Source organism: Mytilus californianus, unplaced genomic scaffold, assembly GCF_021869535.1.
Source record: "Mytilus californianus isolate M0D057914Y unplaced genomic scaffold, xbMytCali1.0.p SCAF_3, whole genome shotgun sequence".
NCBI lineage: Eukaryota > Metazoa > Mollusca > Bivalvia > Mytilida > Mytilidae > Mytilus > Mytilus californianus.
In genome coordinates this window covers 62,064,137-62,089,855 of record NW_026262679.1, presented here as the reverse complement: position 1 = coordinate 62,089,855, position 25,719 = coordinate 62,064,137, and the positions used below count along the sequence as shown (strand labels likewise).

The window sequence follows — 25,719 nt, the reverse complement described above, 5'->3', positions numbered from 1 at the left end:
TAAATGTATTTTGTATTTTTGTTTCTACTATCAAAGGGTGAAAAATAAGGCAATGCTAGCTTTTAATATCAGATATTTTGGTAGGATTTGTATAAAGTCTGTTGAAGTAAAAACATTGAGTCACTTTGGGGGAAAAGAGGTGGGGATGACAATTTATTGTAATACATGTAAGTTAATAGTTATTTCTACAAATACATTATTTTTCAAAATTTTGAAAGACTTTACAAGTTATTGATTTTCATAGCTTAAATATGATTTACATAATAAAACCGAAAATAGTTTTTATATAATACCTGTTCATGACGAAAAAACTAATTAAACTTTAAAGATTTTTTTAGTTGCTTCCGTTTGTAAATAAATTGCATCAAAAAGGCATGCTTGCTTTATAATAAATCTATTTTTTGTCCTGTGGTTCATTGCATAGGTTTGAACAAATGTTGTGTTTACAGTTCTACACATAAAAGTACCAATGTCACAACATAGATAAAATAAATTTAATTTAAAAAAAAATTATCACATCTAAAATCAACACCTACACAGTGATACAGAGTACAAAATAGGTGCAACAAACATCACAAGATACATGCACAACCTGTACTTTTATATAACAAAACTCTTGTACGTAATGAAGATTATGTATAGAAAGAGAAACACAGGTAAATTATGCAAACCAAAACTCCACAGATAGTCAGATGTTGAAATTTATGGCTACTGGTCTTTTAAAAATGGTTAAAATTAATTTTAAAATGAAAATTGGTGTGACCAAAATCAATGCAGTAAAACCTGTCTGAAGTGAACTCTTTCTAAAGTTTTAATGACGCCATCACGAGTTAGTTGACCGTTATGGAATATCCATTTCACAGATGATAGCGTATATGTTCCTAATGTCATAACTACAATCCTGTCCCCTTTTCCCGAATGTGACCTACCGAGTTAGTCTTATTACCAGATTTGTACTAACATGAGCAACACGATGGGTGCCACATGTGAGATCACCCCCAGTTTTTGGTGGGTTCGTGTTGCTCAGTCTTTAGTTTTCTATGTTGTGTTTTGTGTACTATTGTTTGTCTGTTGGTCTTTTTCTTTTTTAGCCATGGCGTTGTCAGTTTACTTTCGACTTATGAGTTTGAATGTCCCTCTGGTATCTTTCCCCTCTCTTTTCTAAACTTGGGACCTGTCTAAACTAAACTCCTGCTTCTTGTAATGTCCCTGATTTGCAAAAGGAAACCCCAAAATTAATTCAGATAAAAAACAAAATAGCAGGTGTACAATTGCATTATATTGTTAAGATTCTTAGAAAATTTCAATTTGATAAAAGGGTGACGTCGAAGGAGGATGTTCTATCATGTCATGCTAGAGTGACCCCAAAATCATTTGAATGAAGAAATAAAATTGGCACAAAAGTACATCAAGTGTGTAAGATTATGTGAAAGATTCACAAAATTCTGTCAAGTTATTCAGCAGCAGTAGTGGAAACAACAAGGGAAAGAAGGATGAACGGATTTATGGACAGACACCCCAATCACTACATACTGCCACCTTCAAAAAGTGGGGGTATAATTAACTCCCTTATTAGTAACTACTACTATTTTTCCTTAGTTATTGTCTTTGAAACTGTGTTAAGAAAACATCTGGCAAATTCAAGCAAAATAGTCAGTTTTGGAGGAGTTTGGTTTAGCCAGGTTCCACTGTATTAAGATTTCAATATGACTATAAAAAGAAATTTCTTCAAATTTTCATAGTGACAATTATGTTTGTTTTCAGATCACAAGGTGACCTAAGGAGACCAACTGCCATTAAGAGAGAAAAATAAGAAAATTAATGAACTTTCCATTTGTTAGTTTACAGTGTATGCAAATAAGTCATTCACCAAGTTTTCAGCTTGTTTTACGATCAGCAAATTTTCAGCATGTTTTGCACTGAAAAAACATGATTACATTAAATCTATAATTTTTTTAATAAATTAGTTTAAAAATATGAACAACATAATAAGTAACATTCATTTCTAAGTTCTATTTCTATTGTTGGTTTATACATGTACAACAGAATTAATATTAGACCAATGATTTTAAAAACAAGCCATAACTAGATAGATTTTAGCTAATAATTGTTATTCAACTAAACAAATTATTATGAATGTGTATTTTATTAAACTCATCATAGATACCAGGATTAAAATTTTGTATGCCAGACGTATGTTTCCTCTACAAAAGACTCATCAGTGACGCTCGAATCAAAAAAATTAAAAAGGCTGAATTAATTACAAAGTTGAAGAGCATTGAGGACCAAAAATTCCGAAAGGTTTTGCCAAATACAGCTAAAGTCATCTATTCCTGAGGTAGAAAATCCTTAGTATTTCGAAAAATTCAATTTTTTTTAAAACAGTTTATTTATAAACATACTACTTCTGACAAACTACTTGTTGTCTCTTTGACACATTCCCCATTTCCATTCTCAATTCTATTTTATATTTTACTTCTAAGAAAAGTTATGTTGAAAAATAATTTAATTGTAAATTATGGTCATTCAAATGCTTAAAACTGGGTTTCTTTATAAAATACTTTTTACAAGCCTGTTTATTTATAAATATTTTTAAACATAATAATAACAAATTTGAGTTCTGCACAACCTTTCCATTCCAAATTTCCATAGTAAGGTCCAACTTATAGACCTAACAAGTAATTACTGTACCAATATGAATAAAGAGATGGAGTATATTTCAATGGGGCAGCAACTCTCGACTCAAAAAAGCAAAAGACATCTAGAGTAGAAGTCGAATATCAAAAGAACATTATGTAATTAAAATTCTGTGAAAATTTCACATAATTCTGTCAAGCAGTTCAGCAGTAGTTGCAGATACAAAAGTGCGATATTCTCAAAAATATTATACCAACCAGGAAGTATAAAAGATTATTGGAAAAGTCTAAAACATGAACATTTATTTTGATTTTAAGGCTCTTATAAATCACTGTATTTTTGTCTCAAACATTATTCAAGAATTTTAAATTGATAAACCTGCTATAAAGCAAGGTTACTCCTGAGTGAAAGAATTTTTTGAAAAGATACGAATGTTGTTTTTTTTTTTATAATATCAGAGACATATTCATAATTTAGTCCATAATTAATTTATGAAAGCCTGATTAAAAAGCAGACATGAACATTTAGTGAAGCAAGCTTTCTAAGAAAATGACATTAAAAAGAGCAAGCCTAGTGTAAAAAATAAACAAATTCAATCACCTGTCTGAGAGCTGTGCCCAAGGGGCAGATGACTTCTCTAACCCTTGAACACGTCGAAGAAGAGAGCTATTCCTCCTTCCAGTACTGAAATAGAAAAAAATATTGTACTTAAATTATTGCTTTGTTATTCAACATATGAATTGTAGGAATATTAGTACTATTCAAAAATCAGAATTGTAGCTATGTTGGAAAGTACTGTTGATATCATTGCATTATGCATCACTAAAATAAAATTCCTTGAGACCTTCCAACAGTATTATCCAGGCAAACAGGAAGTGGTGGCACCACTGATGTAAAAATTACTTACAGGCCACAACTCAACATCATCGAGCTCCAGATCAAGTATAAAATCATTCCCTTCAATAGAAGCCAAGAAAAGTTTGACGAAAATTTTCCGTGCACACTGAGTGTTGTAAAATTTCAAACTCTCGGCAAACAGGAAGTGGATAAAACCATTCCCTTAGATAGAAGCCAAGATAATTTTGACGAAAGTTTTCTACTTAAGGTCTTTCAGAGGGATGGATACAAAGACGGACAGACAGACAGACAGAGCAGAGCAGTTAGTATACATGCTTTTGGTGTTGGCGTCACATTTAAAACTCACATAATAAAAAAACTGTATCTTTTAAGCAGTAGCTGAAGCATATAAAACTGAGGTCAAGGGCAACATATGCCAGACAGAAGCGTCAAACCATGAGGCATCTGTATACAAAATATGAATTATCAAGATCTTCCTTCTAATATTTAAAACATTATAATAGTTAATGCCTTCCTCACTGGATTAACAACCATTTTTACAAAGTAGTATACTTTATATAATTTTACAAACTTTTTTTATGCAATCAAGGTTTTGTTGTTTGAACCTACACAGCTAAATGATTTTCATCTAAGAAAAGAGATAGAAGATGGTTTTGTCTTTTGAATTCTTATGTAAATGACAAGATTATACAATTAACAGGAATCCAATTAAGCAGTCTTCACAATTAACTTATTTGATAACATGCCCAAACCATATTTTGGCAATTGTTTTAAAAGACAATACTGGCCTGAAAGTGAAATTTATTGATTGATTGATTGATTGGTGTTTAACGCCACTTTCAGCACTATTGCACTATTTCTTGGCAGTCAGTTTTTATTGGTGGAGGAAGCCAGAGTGCCTGGAAAGAACCACCGACCTTCAGTAGGAAAACTGACAATCCTAGTCAATTAAGATTGGAGTTGAAAGCACCTGCCACGTTCCAAATTCAACTCAAAACCTCAGTGTTTATAGGCTATAGATACAGTAGTTTGACTACTTAGACCACTCAGCCACCAAGGCCCTGTAAGTGAAATTTACATACCTAGACTGGTGGGCCTGTGGTGAACCGTGAAGACTTGAAATTTACATACCTGGACTGATTGGCCTGTGGTGAACCATGAAGACTGATATTTAAATACCTAGACTGGTCAACCATGATATATGAAATTTACACACTTAGACTGGTGGGCCTGTGGTGAACCGTGAAGACTGAAATTTACACACTTAGACACGTGGGCCTGTGGTAAACTATGTAGACTGAAATTTACACACCTGGACTGGTGGGCCTGTGGTGAACCGTGAAGACTGAAACTTACACACTTAAACTGGTGGGTCTGAGGTAAACCGTGAAGACTGAAATTTACATACTTGGACTGGAGGGCCTGTGGTGAACCGTGAAGACTGAAATTTAAGTTGAGTCTTCTTTATTATTTTTAGCAAAAAAATACCACTTCAAACAATAAGTAAAAATATTTACTTTTTATCCTTTTGAGAAAGTGCTTGTTCTCCATATATCAGTGCCATAATCTTTTTGATTTCTTCATCTGTTTTAGATGGGAACAACATATTCAATACAGTAACACATTCACTCTGCTGTAAACTGCTATACTTCACCAAACCTCCAATAAATTCCAATTCCTAGAAAATTACAATCATAAAATAAATGGCAAAATATTTATTCTTACAAAACAACTGGTTGTTACTGTACCATTCCAAGTTCAGTTTGTCAGGAAATGACACAAAGCAAAAAACTTCTTTCTTGAAAAATACATAATTATTGTGGCATAAAAAACTATTTAAAGATGTTTCTGCAACTGGTAATAGTAGTCTCCTTTCATAGAAGGCCTTTAATGATTCTTTACTGAAGAAGCCAATGTCCAAAATAATTTGAAATGTTTTTTTTACTTCATTTATAAGTAATGTGAATGGAAAAAAATAAATACAAACAGAAAAAATCATGCATTAAAACTGTAGTGCATTGACTCCACTTCTATGAATACATAGAAACTATTATTTGAAATAGCATCATTGAAAAATTATATCTAACCTGCTCTTGCATTTTCTGCATGCGTTTCAGATTATATTCTTGTCTAACGTTCTCCAGGGTTTGTGCGATCTCTCTGTCTAACTGATTCCTGTTAATATCAATTACCTCTTATGAACAAACTACATTAAAGTGATACAAATTATTCATAAAAAATATTTTAATTCAATCTGGAAAAAATCCCCCCCAAATGTATTACATGTTAAAGCACTTAAGGTCACAGAAATCAAATTTTTCTTTTTCTTTCCCCTTTTACAAAATAAAAAGAAAGAGAACATTTTTTTTTATTTTCACAAAAAAAGTAGGAATTTTTAATTAAAAGTTTTGACACAGAGATATGGCTCCCTTTTATGATATTTTGATAATACAATGTAATGGTTAAAAGTAAAACAGTAATACTCGACACATAAACTATGCAAAACATTTCAAGTCAATGAAATATGACTGAAAGTGCTGGTCCAAACAACATCTGTGTAAATAAAGAATGCCAATGCTAATACAACTGCATACCAATTACTATTGATTATCATAACTGTTTCAAAGTCAACAGACCATGGATAAAGGGGTTGGGGGCAAATATTCCATTGGAAATGAGATATTTCAATGCTTATACAACGTCATATGAAATATCATAAATCCAATACTAGTGGTTTCCCTTAAACTACTGTAAATTGAGAAATTATTGTGTGCATTTATTATTGCGATTTGTAAAGAATTGACAAGAGATGCAAGATTAATTATTGCGATATCAGGAAAATCTGCTTACAGATATATACATCAGATATCAAAATGTGAGTTCTTATTATTGCGATACTCATTCAGTCGCATTTTTCGCATTAATAAAAACCTCACAATAATTTCTGAATTTACAGTAACCTAATCACAAACTTTAACATGTAAACTAAGCAACTGAAAAGGAGACATGTAAATGCTAATACAACTGCATACCAAATAATTATCATGACTTACCATTAGTGGTTCATCTAAAACTGACCTAATCACAGACTTTTTAAAACATATAAACTATGCAAAGTTTTAAATTCAATAAACCATGACTGACCAATACTGAGGAGTGGGGCAAAATAATCTCCATTGAAATGACATGTGTCAATACTTATTTATGCAACTGCATACTATTTAAATATCCTGACCTATTACTAGTAGTTTCCCTTAGACTGACCTAATCACAAAATGATGCATTGTTTTTGATGGACACTGCACACCCAAGTCTCATTTTTTTCAACTTTGTTGAGGCGAGACAATGATGTTTAAAGATGATAATTTATGAATCATTCTTAATCAGCCTAAACTAGTACAGGAAGAATTATTTTTAAAAATCTGGTTACTTTAATCATGTTGTCTGACAACAGTAGTTTACTTATAAACTCCTTTTTATTGTGAAATTTTTAATATCGGTTCATTTTTCATAGTCTTTTTACCAAGTATCTTTCCACGTTTTATTTAAATAAGCAGCTACATTTCAGAGTTTACAGTCTGAAAGAAAAAAAAAAGCAAGTTTGCCACTACAAATTTAAAACCAAAGGTACTGTGAGTGAGCTCCTATCACATTTACATGAAAGACATTGTTCATTGATCTCCTCTCCAATATACCTGAAGAATTATTTTCCTTCATGAACATATTTATGTAAAATTTCATACAAATCCATTCAGTTCCGAAATTTATTCTAAAAGACTCATGGACAGAGACATGAATGAATTGACAAGATAATTCCTTGTTTGCAGAGATCTATAATAGCAGATATGAGAAAACAATATTTGATAAAGTGCCAACACCATATGAACTGACCTGAACTGTTCCATTGCTATCATTTGTTTGTGTAGCAGTAAGGCTTCTCTGATTCTCATAGCTGTCTTATTTTTACAGTTTACTAATATTTCTTGTAGTTCTGTTCGTTGCTGTTCTTCCATAGCCTTCTGACGTACTTCTAGTCTATCTCTTAGTCTCTTTTTCAACATCTGGAATGAGCATGTTTTATTCATAAAGTAACATTTGTGCACATAATGGGTAAAAAGCTACAACAATTTCAGGCTTACCAGAGCCATTTTTTATTCATTAATAGTCCATACCTGTAATTCAGAAACAAGTTGCAAGCTATGGTTTGAAAACTGTAAAATGATAACAAAACAAAGTTACCGTCTTTTCCCACCCTACCTGACATTCAATATACTACAAACCAAATTTGCACTTTATGCAACCCAGCAAATAAAAAACTACAGCAAAAATTCATAATACTGTACATCTTATATATTTTCATGATTATTATCAACTTCAAGATTGATTGATTGATTGTTGATGTTAAACATCACTTTCAGTCATCTTGACCATATTGATCGGTCATTTTTTATTGATGGATGAAGCTGCAGTGTCAACAGAGAAACACAACCTTTCACAGGATTTGATTTCAACAGTGCTACTGACCACTTTCAACAACAGGAAAATGTGCAAAAATCTCCAAACATGTATTTATAGCTGAGATGCACATCTGCAATGTATATACATTCAAAAAATTGAAGACTCTTTGAAGAAATTGTAAGAGTTGATTTTTTAGCCCACACAACCATGCATCCTATATTCACTAAACTACAAACTTGGACATCTTAGCTAGCCAAGGGTTACGATCCAGTCCCCACCTCTCCACCCTTGGCAGATTAAGCCATCATTTGTGATTAAAATGCTGCGTCATCTACCGGTAGATAAAAGTTACGCCCAATTCGACTACATTATTCTTAACCAATGGCTGCACTTAAACTCTCTTCAATGTGGAGGCGTAAAATGGTTGTGTCTAGTGTTTACAAATTTTACGAAGCAGGAACCGAAAATATATGTTGACATTCCATCATTTGCGCGAGAAACATACCCAGGAACTTAAATTATTTCATTAAGAACTTTAGAATTGTTACTAAATATCGTCCTATGTTTTGGGGATAAAGACTTGTTGCACAATCAGGACATGGCAAGTGTTTATTTACATTTTCCACATTTACATGTGATTATCTTAAAGGCACTTTTATCGGATGCTGCCAGTTACAACTGCGACCAATGGAAATAATTTACATGTGGATCCGAAATTCTATTTCAATCTGCCAAGGGTGGAGAGGAGGGGACTGGATTGTAACCCTTGGCTAGCGAAGATGAAACTTGGATAGCACTTCTTGAAACCCAGCCTATAGAACTACACAAAAAATTCAGAAAACTGGATATCTGATATATTTTTGTAAATAACTAAATGTTTATAGGAATTGTATAGTATATACCTTTTCCTGTTTCACTCTATGTTCTTCCATTTGTTTGTTAAGATCATCTTGTGCCTAAAAAAAGACAAGAAATAAAGAGTGACTTGACCAAATCACATAAGTTATGTGAACATAGTTATTTATATACATATATTCAAAGAGAGAAAAAAAAAGTTCATGTCATTGGCACAAATTTTAAATTGTCTATATATATTTCTGCCATTTATAAACTTAAAACTTTTCCTTTCAATTATGTGAAAGTTTCATGATATTCTACTGTAAATTACTTGAAGGTCTTATTATAACAGCCTATGCAATAAACCTTAATAAACATTTATTTAACCATCTAGGAGTATGTCTTAACATTTATGCATATGCAATATTCATTACTAGATTCTATAAATAATTGTGGTCATTTTGTAAGGATCTTTACAATATACAGAATATATTAAGCATAAATAGTTTTACCCATACATGATTTCAATTAATCATGAAAGTCAAGTATTTCTAAAATTCCAAACAATAGCTCCATTTGTTTAACTAACCTGTCTATGACTTTGTATTATTTTCTGTGTTTCAGTATCATCTAACAAATTCCTGGCATTTAAATCCTCTAGCAGGTTAGATTTCAGATTGTTAATAGCTTTCTGTTGCTCTTCTATTTTGGCAAGCTGCAATAAAAGAAAAAAGATTTTTTAGACCAATGAGTTAATAAATATTTATATTTCTAAGTGTGTTGTGTGCTTCTTCAATGAAACTTTGAACACATTAAAAATTCATAAAGGGTTCAGTAGAACTGGAACCCTGTATTTTGGCTGCGATTGCTGCTCTCATTGTACAAGTAATGTTCTCTGTAAAAAGTGAGTCCATTAATCAGTAAAACACAGAATTTAAAAATAAATCAATTTTTTTCTTTAGTTGTTATTTCTTGATTTTGAAGATTAGCTTCTGTCCAAGTTTCATAAAATATGAAGGTTTACAAATTATACTCTGGATATTGTCTTTTAGTCATAGACAAGTTTCTGTACAAATTTCATAAAATTCCTTAAAGATTTGACAAAATAATTAAACTAGAGGCTCTCAAGAGCCTGTGTCGCTCACCTGTATTTACTGATGCTTTGGAAATCATGTAAAATAAGGTTAAAATCATAATTAATAGTATTAGATATTAGATATTATAATGATATCTAAGATAATAACAAAAAACTGCAAAATTTGTGTAAAATTAATAACTCAGGGGCAGCAACCCAACAGCGGGTTGTCGGATTTGTCTGAAAATTTCAGGGCAGATAAATCTAAATCTGATGAACATCTTTGCCACCTGTCAGATTTGCTCTAAATGCTTTAGTTTCAGAGATATAAACCAAAAACTGCATTTTACCCCTATGTTCTATTTTTAACCAAGTCGGCCATGATGGTTGGGCGGCAGGGTCATCGGACAAATTTTTTAAACTAGATACCCTAATAATGATAATGGCCAAGTATGGTTAAATTTGTCTCAGTAGTTTCAGAGAAGAAGATTTTTGTAAAAGATAACAAAAATTTACAAAAAATTGTTAAAAATTGACTATTAAGGGCAATAACTCCTAAAGGGGTCGACTGACAATTTTGGTCATGATAACTTATTTGTAGATCTTACTTTGCTGAACATTATTGCTGTTTACAGTTTATCTCTATCTATAATAATATTCAAGATAATAATCAAAAACTGCAAATTTTCTTAAAATTACCAATTCAGGGGCAGCAACCCAACAACAGGTTGTCAGATTTGTCTGAAAATTTCAAGGCAGATAGATCTTGACCTGATAATCAGTTTTACCCTATGTCAGATTTACTCTAAATTCTTTGGTTTCAGAGATATAAGCCAAAATCTACATTTTACCCCTATGTTCTATTTTTAGCCATGGCGGCCATCTTGGTTGGTTGGCGGGGTCATCGGACACATTTTTAAACAAGATACCCTAATGATGATTGTGGCCAAGTTTGGTTAAATTTCAGAGGAGAAGATTTTTGTAAAAAGCTAACGACGACGGACGACAAGTGATGAGAAAAGCTCACTTGGCCCTTTGGGCCAGGTGAGCTAAAAAAGCTTTACCACATATTTAATCTAAATGTTGATGACACTGATGATGGAATTAAAGAATGCTATGTCTCGCTTTCACGACATAAATGTGGCAGGCTCAAGAAAAACAAATCAATGAAAATTTTCCATGAACAGCATATAAAGAGGATTGAAATTATTCCATTACATTTAATTTTCCTTGTTTTTTTTATGTTTGTTATTTGCTTCATTCTGAAATTTTACCTCTTTGGCCTTTGACATCTGAAGTGATGCTACCATAGCTCCTAATCTTTCTTCTTGATCTTTCAGTGCTTGAGCTCTTTCTTTCATCATTTCTATTCGCACCTGTGCCCAGAAAATCAAACTTTTAAAATTCTCATTTCTACACAATACAGAAATGTCAAATTTTTCTATATTTCTCAGGTTTGAACTTTATTTCTCATATTCTTCTTTCAATTGGTTTGTACAATTTATATTCAAAATGAGCATAATGTCTTATTTCAATTAAAAAACTTCTACTTATACATCAAAAGAGGGAGACAATATTTTTATGATTCCTTTCTTTATGATTGTTTTTTCCAAAATAAATTCCTGTCTATCTTGAACTTTCAGAAATTTGTCATGCTGTTATAAATCTAAAAGTTACAAAAGAAAATTGTCATGTTAGTAAAGAAATATAATTTCAGTTTTGATGGTAGAGTATTGCTAGTAAAAATGTGCCGTGACATGTGGAATAGAACATTTAACATAAATGGCGTACCATCAAACTTTACATGTTGAGTATTGGGTATGTGAAAAGTGTGTTATTTTAACATCAGTTATGTACCTCATCCATAGCATCATCCATATTCAGTCTGTTCCCTTGTAATACTGCCATACGATGATCAGCCTGAGATTTCATTAGCGACATTTTCTTTTTCAGTCCTTCCTCATCATCATCTTCAGCATTGTGTTCCAGTTTTCTTCTAAGATTCTATAAGAAACAAGAATGTGTCCATAGTACTCGCACTATCATTTTCTATGTTAAGTGGACCGTGAAATTGGGGTCAAAACTCTAATTTGGCATTAAAATTAGAAAGATCATATCATGGGGAACATGTGTACTAAGTTTCAAGTTGATTGGACTTCAACTTCATCAAAAACTATATGACCAAAAACTTAAACCTGTAGTGGGACAGACGGACGGACGAACGGAGGAATGAACGAACGAACGAATGGACGCACAGACCAAAAAACATAATGCCTCTCTACTATCGTAGGTGGGGCATAAAAAAACTATAAGTTTTCGGTAAACAGGAAGTTGATGAACAAGAATGTGAAAATGCATCACATGGCATAGCATGCTCACATGAAGCTTGATTCCAAATTTCATATTTTAAAACATCATTTAATGGTGTTGTAACAGGAAATTTGGTCTGGTTGTAAAATTTGTTCCCCAGACTTTGTTTCCTAGGTAATCAAGTCCATGACCATAATTTTACTTGAAAAAAAAGTCCCAGTATAAATTTTCCTTGGAAAATTAGTCCATAACTAGTAAAATAAGAATGGCACTTATTTTCCTAGTAAAAATTTCCGGGGACTTACTTTTCTAGTATATTATGTGCATGGAGAGTTTTTCATGCATATTTAGGGCAATTTTCAAATTTGTATAGAACTCTTCTGAAAATGACTAAATTACAAAAATGTAAAATATTTGAGTAATAAAAAAATCTAATTAACTAGTTATAAAAGTACTTGTTATCATTTTTTACTGGGGGAAAAAAGTCCCTTTAAAATTTCAATATTTAAGACTTTCCTTAATATTAATTCAAATTTGCATACCTACCAACTTTTCAAAATCTCCATGGGGGATTTTAAGTGCAAGAGGACCTAATACTCCTCTTATATTGCCATAAGTGTTTTTAATCTACTACAATATTGATTGAATGAGTATGTATGTGCTTGAATACCCTTTTATCTCGTTTTTAAAAATGACTGTTTTGAGTGTTCAGTTCATATAATGCAGAATTTCAAAATTCAGGTCAACACCTCTCATGGGGGATATTACCTATAAATTGGGATAGTTGGCAGGTCTGAATTTGTATAATTATCACTTCAAAAGTAAAATAAAGAAACAAAAATGTTGAAGTAATAAAAATCATAAAAGTCTGTGATATTAAGGACACGGACATTATTACCTAGGAAATTCATCTGTGGACATTATTTAATGACATCAGTCTAAAAATACTAGTAAATTCTGTAACCATGGACATATTATACAAGCAATTTGTGTCCACCCGGACAATTTTTTACCAGGACTGATTTTTCTCTTTCAGTTGCACTACATTTATTTATGAATTTGCATTAAAATATTTACCTCACTATCTATAGTTTGTTTCTCTTGTAAGTTCTGCATTAACTGAGCCTTCTTCTGGGATAACTTTTCTTCCAACATTCTTTTCTGTCTTAGTTTATTCAAAGTTAAGCTAAAAAATAATGAGAATATCATAAAACCTTCTTTAGAACTTCTTTTTTATAATTCTACTTTCTGCAAAGGAGGACAACTAAGGCCTTCAATATGTCCTTATACACAAATTAAGCACTTATAGTATTCCCAGATAACTTGTATGGAAGTAGCTATTAGTTTCTTACATTTTAAAAAGAGCATTTTATAATATATTTTCATAATTTGACAGGGTTTCAAATAAAAGTTAAGAGCCAGACACTTGAGAACATTAAATAACTGATATAAATTTTTAATTCTGAAAGCTTCCTGATACATCATATGTTTTACAGCTACTTGTATGCATGCCCACACACTTTTGCATATAATACCATGTGATTTTAATGACTTGTTGCTTAAAATTTCTTAAAATTTTTTTTAGTTATAAATTAAAATAGAGGCTGAAGAATCCGAGGGGACATTCAAAACTCATAAGTCGAGGAGAAACTGACAACACCTTGGCAAAAAAACGAAAAATGCAAAAGGCGAACAAGTCCAAAAAAACTACATATAAAACCAAAGACTGTGCAACACTAACCCTAACAAAAACTGGGAGTGATCTCAGATGCTCCTGAAGAGTCAGCAGTTCTTGCTCTACATATGGCACCTGTAAGTTATGCACATGCAAGTACAAGTCATGTGATTTAATCTCATTCAGTGATGTGACAATTGAGTAAAAGAGGAGGGGGGGGGGGGGGGGGGGGGGTTGTAGTTAATACAACTGGAACATATCTGTGGTCATCTGTGACATAATGGTTAACTAACTTGTGATGGGGTCCCTTAAACTTTTGAAGGATGACTTCAACTGAACCACTTGGAACCCTAGGTTCAATATCTTCCTTGTAAGCAGCAATCATCTATCAAGGAAATCAAGATAGGAAAGAAAAGCTCTTGAATATTGTATCAACAGGGAGATATATGCTCCAAATGCATGAGCTGCCAGAACATTGCTACATAGAAATGAAAAGTTCACAATTGGGAAGCTGAAATCATCCCTTTTGTAGTAATGTTTTGTTCCCAACTACCCTCATTGTCCATTTTGTAGATGTAAATCAAGATATGAGGCAGGTTTATCTAAATATTTGGTATCCTTTATTTCAAGTTCGATAGGATGTGTTTAACATAGTCACCAAACTTTGAATAATTAAGTGAGAGCACTTCATCTTTATAGCGGAATGTTATGTTAAAGAATGATACTAGTTTCTTTTCATTCTTCCTGAGAAGCTCCTGTATGATAAAATTAAGAATGGAAACGGGGAATGTGTCAAAGAGACAACAACCCGACCAAAGAGGAGAAAACAGCCCAAGGCCACCAATGGGTCTTCAACACAGAGAGAAAATCCCGCACCTGGAGGCAGGCTTCAGCTGGCCCCTAAACAAAAATGTATACTAGTTCAGCGAAAATGGACGTCACATTAAACTCCAAAACATATAAATGAACCGAAATTAAAAAAAACATACAAGACTAACAAAGGCCAGAGGTTCCTGACTTGGGACAGGCGCAAAAATGCAGCGGGGTTAAACATGTTTTGTGAGATCTCAACCCCACCTCCTATACCTCTAGCCAATGTAGAATAAACAAACACACAGCAATACGCACTGTAAAACTCAGTTTAAATGAAGTCAGAGTCCGATGTTAGAATAGGTAACAGAAGAAACTAAGCAAAATGACAATGATCAACATAAATTAACAAAGGACTACTAGCAGTTACTGACATGCCAGCTCCAGACCTGAATCATATGAAAAAAGGAACAAGTCGGCAAGAATAAGATCACAATTGGTTTCCAACCAAAAAAGTAAAAGATGCATTTCCTTTCAAGATGCATTTCCTTTCAAAAATGGTAATGGTCAGAGTAAGGCCGTACTGTTGCAGGGTTTCTGCTGGCGGTCGCCATTTTCGCATTTTGTGAAAAAATAAAAAATGTGGCGATTAAAATTCCTTATTGGCGAAATAATTTGACGAAAGAAATATAACAGTTCGACTTTGTCCATCTTGTTTACTTTTTATCAAGTTTCTCTACCTTTTTCCCTTATCAGACAATACTGGGAATTCACCTTGACCTCGTTACGATTTTGATAGAAAATCAATATTCAGCTGATTGCATTTTATAGCTATCAGCAACAATGGATTATAATTAATAGAGGTGTTGATTGTATTGTTTAATGAAATGGTGTGGTTAAATGGCACCCCATGTCACTTAAGGTTTTTTTAAAAACTTTGCTAGAAATTTTTGTTTTGAAGTGGGTACTTCACCATCGTTTTAACGATGCACTTGTTTGAAGTTTTAAGTCCTCTCATTTTCTTTTAACAATGTTCCAGGAAACTGTTACGACGAAAAAATGTTAAAAAGCAAGAAAAATCTCTGACTTTAACTTTATCCTTTAACATTGATAGAAGTAATTGTTTTAAAGAGGGTACTTCTGCATCGTTTTAACGATGCACTTGTTTGAAGCATAGTTTTAAGTCCCCTCTTTTTCTTTTAACAATGGTCAGGAAAACTGTTGTTACGACGAAAAATGTTCAAAATGAGAAAAATCTCTGACTTAAAACTTTATCCTTTATTAATTTAACTTTGATAGAAATTGTTTTGAAGTGGGTACTTTACAATCCATTTAGCGACGCACGTGTTTGAATCATAGTCAGTTTACTTCTCAGCTTTTTCTTTTAACCATGGTCCGGAAAAGAAAACTTGTTATGAAGAAAATATCAAAAAGTTAGAAAAAATCTGAAGTGTTTATCCTTCAACGGGAAGTATCCGATAATTTTACTGCCAATGAATCCTGTGTTCCCCAGCAGAAGTCAAAAATAATAATTTCATGATCTATATTGCAATTTTCAGTATATTTTAAAACGTAAATGCTTGTTGAATGTGAATTTATTACAATGTAGATTAAAACAAAAGATGTTTAGAATTATAATAGACAACAATGTGGCAAACTGATTTTTTTTTTAAAAGAAGGAAAATTTTAAACGAAAAAATATGTTAATGTTAGTTGGCGAAAAAAAATTGAAGTGGCGAAAAATATGTTGTTTTGGCGAAAGTGGTGGCGAAAAAAAAAATTGAACCTGGGAAAACCCTGCTGTTGCCTATAACTGCTTACATCCACTTCATTTAAACTTTGGTGGATAGTTGTCTCATTGGCAATCATACCACATCTCCTAATTTTTATATATGACCAATCAGAAACAATTCAAATATAGGTTTAATGTGGTCATATAATATGTATTTCAGCCAAAACACATAATTATGATGTCATACTGGCATCATCAGTGAAAAAGGATACCATAAAACATTAATTTTGCATTAATCAGGCAAAACATTTGCAAAAATGATGTTAGAAATCTCAATTTTTCAGGGACAATACAAACTCTTTGTAAACCAAATCCTTTATGATTATAATTTTTTTAATACTGAAAAAAATTAGTACTACATCAATTATTTACCTGTTTTCAAGTTTAACCATTTGTTTTTCATGTTCTTTCATTATTCTGTCTCTCTCTTCATCAGAGATGCTCATTTGGCCACAAATCAATTTGCTGTAAACAGTAAAATAGTTTAATGAAAAACTTTAATAAGTGTAAATAATTTCAACTACAGTAAAACAGTACATTCAATGTACATATTCTTAAATGAAATATAGAAAATATACTTTTTGTATATTTCTTTAGAAAGGAGAAGATATTATAAGGTAACTTTTGGACCCTTGAATTTAAAAATTAAAAAAAAGTATTATAAATTTATAACAACATTCATTTATTTAAATTGTCTGTAAGATATAAGTATTTACATTTTGAGTTTGTTTTACATATTTGCTTTAGAGTTTCAAACTTAATAAAATGCTGAAAAGCCTCATTATGAGATCTTGCCAATAACATTTAGAGTCAATGTCCTACCTAAAATGGTATTTTTGTATTAGGTGATGTATACAAAAATGTTGATATTGTTATACCATTTTTTGAGTAGGATGTGGCTCATATCTAATTTGGCAAAAACTTTATCAAAAATAGCAGTTAGATCAAATGTGTCAATTTTATGATGGTTATTATATCATACTGGCAAGCTACTGTGGAATCTGAACAGAAAAATCCTTATCCAGATCATGAATTGTGCCCCTTTACTACACAAAACTACATTTAACCCCAGAAAGAACAGATCAAAGTGTCTCACCTGAAATCAGATGGCAATATATAAATAACACAAAGCTGAGAGGGTGAAAGAGCAAATTGTTACCCCGAGAAAACATTGTTAACCGCGGCGAAGCCAAGGTTGACAATGTCTTTTCGAGGGTAACAATCTGCTCTATCACCCTTTCAGCTATGTGTTATTTAATTTATTATACTGAATGTTCTGTTATTGCTGTCTGTTGAATTTAAAATTCAAGGTAATTAACTATGACGTCTTGTACATAACAATCATCCCTACTTAGTAAAGCGCACAAATGATCAAGCATCTCTGTGAAGGGTAATAGAGTATTTGCCATGGGATAGAGTAAATTGTCTCCCTCGTATTAACCAATCACAATCACGCATTTTGACATGAAATATAATAATACTTTGTGTCATATTTCCATTAGAAAAAAATAACAGTTAAAGGGAGACAAGTCTTGCTATATTTTGTAACCATCTGTTTCTGGAAATTTTCAATAAGTTAAAAAATAAATTACTACAGAAAGAGGCTATTTTAATTTCATAAGTATTTAATATTTATTTTCTTTTACATGTAAATTACATTTTTAATCAAATATAACCAGTAACCCAATAACCAATAATTATGACATTTAATTGTACACACTGAAGGGAAATGAATCAAATATCCCTTCAATACATATTATATAAATATATAACCCTTTTTATCATTGTTGGCTAGGAATTATATAGCTTATTATGCATATATAACTTCAATTATCTTTTTTTGTTTCATTTAGAATTCGTGGCATGTGAAATTTCAACAGGATCAATTAGCTTGAAGAATATATGATTTTAAGTTAAGAGATAAATTTTGTCAGTCATTACCATACTGAATATATACTTTAATATTTAAGATAATAAAAATAAAATAAACATACTTGACAACTTTAGCTTCATAATCTCTCAATTGTTCTTGTTCAACTTTCTCCTGTTCTTTCTTTCTTGCCCACTCCTGTCTTCTCTGGGCAAGTACTTCCTGCAATTCAAAAAATAAATTTATATCTGGAATTCATTATGTGTTAGATCTACAGTTCAATGTTGTCACATTAAAACCTGGATGACATTTTAAGTGATCTACAAATTATTCAATATTAATACTGTCCATAAAATGGATGAAATAAACCGTGTATTTCCCTATTTCCATTTGTTGATTGAGGACATTCACTGCTGGAATACAAAATGACAACATTTTCATATATATTGTATTTTTCAATAGATAATGTATAATCTATCAAAATTATGGAAAATGATAGTATTGCTCACTAATTTACCCCCCCCCCCCCCCCCCCTCAATGTTTTTGACTCCATTTGCAGTAAAAGATACAATTTTTCATCAAACAGAAAGTATGTTATCTAAGGAACTGAAAACATTTCACATGGTATTGTATAATCAGATGAAAATGGGTGTTATCTATCAAGAAGCTATGGGTTGTAGTTGCTGAGAAATGTATTATGGTCCAGACAGATGCAGGGGCATATAGAAAGACAGATGTAAAGCAGTATACTCACTCCCTTGGAGCATGCATATAATATAAGATAGGTTTGTTTGCTTGTTTTTAAGATACAAGCGTTTGAGAAATTAGAATTTTTGGTAACAAAAAAGTGTCTTAGGATTTCTATTAAATTGAATGAACAATAAAGTAGAAATAACAAGATTTTAAAAATATATCACTAGAAGTGCTTTTGATATGCAAGTTGGTTTTTTTTAAATGTAGAGAAATGTAGGTATTGCTGGCAATATATGTTTAATTAATAGTCTACGAAAAAGCCAGACAGGTAACAAAATATTTAGAAAAATTTGAAAACGTGAAGAAAAAATCTCTAATGTATGAAGAATCCAAGCCATAGAGATACCCATTCTTTTTCAACTTAATGTTTTTATTGCTCTCTTGGTATTATCTGATTTTTTTTAATTTCTTCTTCGAATCAGTCAACAGTTATAAATCTGTTTACTTCAAGCTTTTCCAGAAAAAAACTGCATTGTTATATCTAATGAACCATTGCTTATATATCTTACCCAATTGTTTTCAAAATTCAAGTGTTTTTTTTTTTTAAATCTCTATTTACAACACTACACAAAGTTATTCATATAAGTATGGTTCAATCATACATGTAATTAAGTGAGACATATTTGAGCAAAATATTATATTTCAAAGACATACATCTATATGTCGTTTTTGTAGTGTCTGTTGTTCTTTCTGTTTAGATTCCAACCTATCAACTTCTCGCTCATGTTTATCCAATAAACTGTTGATTCTAGATCTGTCCATGCCTGAAAATAAAGGTTTATATATATATGTACCAAAAATAGATTCCTTGAAATACAAGGTATCAAGAAAAGCAAAAGAATTCTCAATTTTGAAGCATTAGCTGGTGGTCAAAATTTTTATGTACAGGAAAACAGAACAGCAAGAAATGTGGTCACTTTTCACCTTACATTTTCTGTCTTTTTACTTCAGACAAGCTATTTAAAGTGATTTTTATCAAGACTGTAAAGCAAGTATTTCAGACAAATATTTCTGGTTTATTGCAAGACCTTCATGACATTCACTGTTGAATTTATTGCAAGACCTTCATGACATTCACTGTTGAATTTATTGCAAGACCTTCATGACATTCACTGTTGAATTTATTGCAAGACCTTCATGACATTCACTGTTGAATTTATTGCAAGACCTTCATGACATTCACTGTTGACAATGGAAAAACTCATAATGTTAACTGTAATGTCTATCAATATTTTTTTTTTAATTGTGATTATTTTAAATAGCTACCTGCAAAAACTAAAAAAATAGGAACAAGACAACAAAAAATACTAGTCAGAATATTTGAGGTAAACGTAGCTTAAAGGATGGTTCACTGTTTTTGAATACTATAATTTCAGATAAATTTTGTTTTATGTTTATATTTTTGTGATGCATAAAGATAGGTTTTGCAAAAAAAAAGGCAACATGTTTGTCCATTGTTCAACAATCTTAACAACAAATGCACAGAAGACTTTCTAAACAAGTGAATCTGTGAGCTACTGCTCACTAATGAAATCCCCGCCCTGCTAAAAGTATAAGGTAAACAGGAAGTTGTTGAGTGATGAATCTGAAAACGCATCACATGGTATAGCTGACTCATATAAACCCTGAAACCAAATTTCAGAAATCCTTGTAATGTAGTTCCTGAGAAAGATGCGACGAAAAATATTCATGGGACAGACGGACGGACGGAATGACAGATGGACGGATGGATGGACGGACGGACAGACAGAGGTTAAAACAGTATACCCCCACTTTTTTAAAGCGGGGGTATAATTACAAAAAATGGAGACTATGAATGTTTTTAAAATTTTCAGGAAACAATTACTTCTAACACATTACAGCCGATTTCAATGAGTGTGTAGGCAAAGGTAATATCTTTGGTTAGCTTGCTTGCTAGCTGAACCGTGAAGTCATTGTTAGGTTAGGTAAACTACCCTCCTTTAAGATTAGACTAGTCCGACAGATAACCAATCTATCTGTCTGTAGGACTAGGCTACTTCGAAAGGAGGGTAGTATACCTTACATAACAATGACTTCACGGTTCAGCTAGCAAGCAAGCTAACCAAAGATATTACCTTTAGCTACACACTCATTGAAATCGGCTGTAACTACTTTCATATACTACCTTTAACATAACAAACTTTACCATTACAAATAAAGGCCATGGAATCTTTCCTTTGATATTAATACCTTTCCTTATAAATAAATCGATTAATATACGTATAGTAAAAACTTTATAAAGCAGAGCAAATAAACAAAAATCTATATACAGCTAACTGTGTAACCCTGTTTTTAAAAAATGAAGTATTATTGTTGTTGTTGTTGACCAACTTCTGGCTTATTAAATTACTAAAAGTACAAAATATCTCTATTTTTAAAACTTTATAAGCCAAACACCTTTTAAGTATGAACAAAACCTTCAGTCCGAAATGAATTTACTTTAGACAGCTTTAAACTGTACCTTCTTGTTCTAGTTTCTTGATTAAATTTTCTTCATGAATATGTAGTTCCTCTTTAGTCTTCTCCAATGCTTCTTCACGGGACTGTTCAAGTTCTGTGGACTGTACTTCATCTATTTCTTTCTCTAAGTTGTATAACTCTTGTCTATTTTTAGACTGTAGCTGGGCTTTTTCTGTCAAATAGTTTTCTGGGTCTGCAATAAAAATTTATAAAATAAACAATTAAACATTATGAAAGAATATCATTTTCTATTTCCGATTCAAGCACCTTGATTTATTGGTACTCAGTGAACCTTCAAAGTTTGTATTTTACAGGGAATGTTACTGACATATATATAGATCAGATCAAACAAAAACTTGACATAATACATCATGTAAAATATGATACATATCTACAGTTAGTTATAAAAGGTAGAAAGGAAATGTGTGTCAAGACTATATTTCCCCCATTTTTAGTCAAACATTTTAAAAAGACAATTTTAGAAATAAAGTTACCCCTTTTCAAAGACATATTCAACTCATTTACTGTCATTACTAAAATATGCTGCTATCTAGTACATCAAAAAACGTCATATTTCAGAATTCAGATTTCATGAAAAAAATTCAAATGCTCTTAGTTTTTGATCAAATGTGTGACTGGTTTTACAAGAGAAATCAAATTTTTTTACTGCTAAGATTTGTTTTAATTCAAAGCTAGATGTGTTAATCAACTCACCAACAGGCCCTTCAGACTGTGTCCCTATAGTTCTGGCTTCAAAATCCTCCATTTTCGTTTTCTGTTCTTTTCTCTACAATACAGATATTATGTAAAAATCAACCAGGCCATAATAAAAATCATTCTTTAATTCTCAGCTATCTCATTATAAAAACAGAAAGAAATCAATGTGGACACTTTTTTCCATTTCATTGTTCACTGGCGCTTTTGCTGTTGCATTTTCTGTTTATTTAATTCATATAAGCCATTTCAAGTGATTTTTATCAAGACTGTTAAGCTAGTATTTTAAAACATATATTTCTATTTTCCAGACCTTCATGACATTGACTTTATTTAATGTTTACTATAATGTCTATTAAGGATATATTCTTCTGATGTTTCAGTCTCGTTGAAATCTCGTTCTTGAATTAGTTCCAAAACATGTGATACAAGTGGAAAATAACAATGAATTTAAAAAATATTATAATCAAACTAAACTCTGTGAAAAAATTGTGTACTTACAATAAGTAGTTTTTGAGTAATAAAATTTTCCAATTTTATAGCCAATCCAGTCAGTGTCATTCGCCAAAATGTTGAGAAAATGGGTGAGGAGAACAAAGAAATGGTTTTACCAAAACCCCATATCAATTTTTCTTTTCAAAATTCTTAGATATGTTTTTTTCAATCATTTATAACAAAGAGGTTGAAATAATATGCTTTTTGTTCTAAAAAAAGGAGAAAAATCACAAATTTACAAAATTGACGGCATGGACAATTTGACTCGAAAAAGCAACAAAATTTTATAAAACTTTCTAATATTAACACCAACCTATAGTTTTTTTTAAGTTAAATTTATTCAGATTGGTCCACTTCATCTTTATTGAAAGTATGACAAAAAGTTTAATTGTGAAACTGTGATTTTTTTCATGATAATAACCCAAAAATAGGTAAAAATTGATGAAAAATTGGAAAATCATTAAAAATGGGTACTTTCAAACGGCCTTAGCAAAAAAAGAAGTGCACCACCATATGATTTTTTTCTCCATTACTTTCCTAGTCATATAAACCCAAAAATCAGGTTAAGAAAACAAGTTTAATTCTAGATTTTTTTTGATCCTCAGAGATGTACATCCTTTCATAATTATGTGATTTTTTTTTTAATGACTACCTGCATAAAAAAAAATAGACAACAAAATAATACTAGTTGGAATATTAGTAGTCAATTGCTAAAGTAGTTGTTTTTAAATACTGTAAATTCAGGATTCTTTGTGAAGTTTTTATTATTGTGAAAATTGTTACAGGATAGGTCACATAACTAAAGGTAGCATTTTATATTCTGACAGCATTATGTGTATAGGTATGCAGTATTTCCTTAATTTTTTTTTAATTAGATATGAAAGTTTTCCTCATTTGTGTGAAAAAAAATGAATCAAAAATGAAACAGTTGACAAATGTTTAAGAGCATACAAGATGGGAACAGAAGAACATTTTTATAATGACCTAATAAGAAGTTGGAATAATATCCAACTGAGAATTGCATAATAAAAATGCATTACATGCACAATATTAGATTTTGGTATGTCAAACTTAATGACAACGTTTCTTTAATAAATAACCATGCACCATATTTTGTGAAATTTTACAGAGTGAAACGTAGCAAAGGGGGAGTAGATATAAGAAAATATAAGGCATATCCAAAGTAAAAACATTGACAGTCAATTGGATGTCATGAACTTTTTAATAGGAAATGTACATAGATAGTCAGAATTGCAGCAGACAACACCAATAACTTAATTTTGACATATTGTGTTTCTATTTTTGAAAACCTTTGCCAAATATCTCTGAAGGGAAATGTCTCCAATCAAAATGACAATATATTATTGTCATCTTTACATGATGACACACAATCTTATCAAGCATGAAAGCTATTAGGGCAAAGAGTTTCAGAAGAGTCACATGTGTTACAATAGTAAAAGAATGGGCAAAGTCCCATAAATCTACCAAGAATTATCAAAATGACAATATAGTTATGGTCAGCTACACATGATGATAAACACTCTTACCAAGTATGAAATCTTTTTTGGCAAACTCTGATGTTATAATGTCCTGGAATTACTATACCTTATTGTCAAGTTGTTGTTTTTTCAAAGCACTGAGTCTTTTATGCAATGCTTCTTCTTGTTTTTCTCTTTCCTTTTCTCTCCTTTCATTTAAAGCCATCAACTCAGCCTTGGCCTCTTCTATATATTTCTCAGCTTGATCATGTCCCATTCCAGAGGATCTGTAAAATGTGTTATGTTATAAGCTATTTTTGTACTTTGAGGAAGCTTGATTGTTACTAATGGTCTTACTAGTAAAAAAAAATTCAGTAGTTATAATAACACTATTTCTGGACAAATTTGAAAGTTTGCATCCTCTAGAACACGTAAATATCAAAAGAATTTAACTAAAATGCAACACCAAAATTGTACAGAAATTAACTTTCTAAGATTTTCTACTTATAGGTTGTGTTCAATTCTTATACAATTCAAAGATAGTGCATTTCTTTATGGAATGTTGTGGTTCCTGATGGAAAAACACTAACTGTATACAGCTGTACAATCTTTTTTTAATAGAAATCAGAATTTGCTGTCTTACAAAGTGAGTTGCAAATGTTTATCCACTCTCCATTGTTATACTTTCAATAGTGAATGAATATCATAGTCACTAAGGTACTTTGGTATTTAATGGATCTTACTTCTGACTTTCTTCTATAAGTGTCAGTTGATGTCCTGCCATAGTATTCAGTAAGTAGCTCTGGTCATCCTCTTGAGTCTCCTATTGTGTAATTAAATAAAATAAATCATTACACATGATAAAATTATAACTTCCATGCAATATTTAAGAACTTCTAGCTTGCTGTTCGGTGTGAGCCAAGGCTCTGTGTTGAAGGCCGTACTTTGACCCATAATGGTTTACTTTTACAAATTGTGATTTGGATGGAGAGTTGTCTCATTGGCACTCATACCACATCTTCTTATATCTGTTTGAAGGTTGGAAAGGGTTGTACGACATGTTTGCAATTTTTAATTCATGCGTTTGTGTTCTTGATGCTAATTATTCAGTGTGTTGTGCAAGTTAGTAAACAGCTATTTATTTATTTCTGATCATCATGAAATGGCCATTGCATTTCACATTAATATGTGCACATACTCCCCACTTTGTAACCCTCAACTCCTTTTATGGTAACTACATACATACAAACAATAAAACCTGACTTTTAAATATGAATGCTAATAAATGAGATAGTGATCAATTCACATTTCTTTGGAATTATGTAAAAATCATCTTTTTTTTAATTTACAGTAAATGAATGACTAAAACTACATAGCAATGCAATGCCTGTAGGAGTACACAGATTAAAACCATATTGAGTTAAAATTTGCTATATGATGGTATGTGACATGACATGATATATAGAACATCCCTT

At 31.5% G+C, this 25,719-nt stretch overlaps 1 protein-coding gene across 2 annotated transcripts in view; it reads right to left on the bottom strand.

Moving 5' to 3' along the window:
- The window catches only part of LOC127734966 (limbin-like), a 47,175-nt gene that overhangs the window by 4,968 nt on the left and 16,488 nt on the right, over positions 1 to 25,719 (bottom strand). The window contains exons 14-30 of one of the 2 annotated variants that reach the window (XM_052245019.1): positions 24,988 to 25,067; positions 24,372 to 24,531; positions 22,272 to 22,344; positions 21,559 to 21,750; positions 19,731 to 19,840; positions 18,447 to 18,544; positions 16,825 to 16,917; positions 13,253 to 13,361; positions 11,723 to 11,869; positions 11,140 to 11,241; positions 9,380 to 9,505; positions 8,856 to 8,909; positions 7,387 to 7,556; positions 5,583 to 5,670; positions 5,013 to 5,173; positions 3,238 to 3,321; positions 1,871 to 1,919 (exon numbers count right to left, since the gene is read on the bottom strand). In XM_052245019.1, the coding sequence (XP_052100979.1) occupies positions 1,871 to 1,919; positions 3,238 to 3,321; positions 5,013 to 5,173; positions 5,583 to 5,670; positions 7,387 to 7,556; positions 8,856 to 8,909; positions 9,380 to 9,505; positions 11,140 to 11,241; positions 11,723 to 11,869; positions 13,253 to 13,361; positions 16,825 to 16,917; positions 18,447 to 18,544; positions 19,731 to 19,840; positions 21,559 to 21,750; positions 22,272 to 22,344; positions 24,372 to 24,531; positions 24,988 to 25,067 (1,896 nt within the window). The remainder of the gene's footprint in view (positions 1 to 1,870; positions 1,920 to 3,237; positions 3,322 to 5,012; positions 5,174 to 5,582; positions 5,671 to 7,386; positions 7,557 to 8,855; positions 8,910 to 9,379; positions 9,506 to 11,139; positions 11,242 to 11,722; positions 11,870 to 13,252; positions 13,362 to 16,824; positions 16,918 to 18,446; positions 18,545 to 19,730; positions 19,841 to 21,558; positions 21,751 to 22,271; positions 22,345 to 24,371; positions 24,532 to 24,987; positions 25,068 to 25,719) is intronic. The other variant, XM_052245018.1, reaches the window with a different exon arrangement.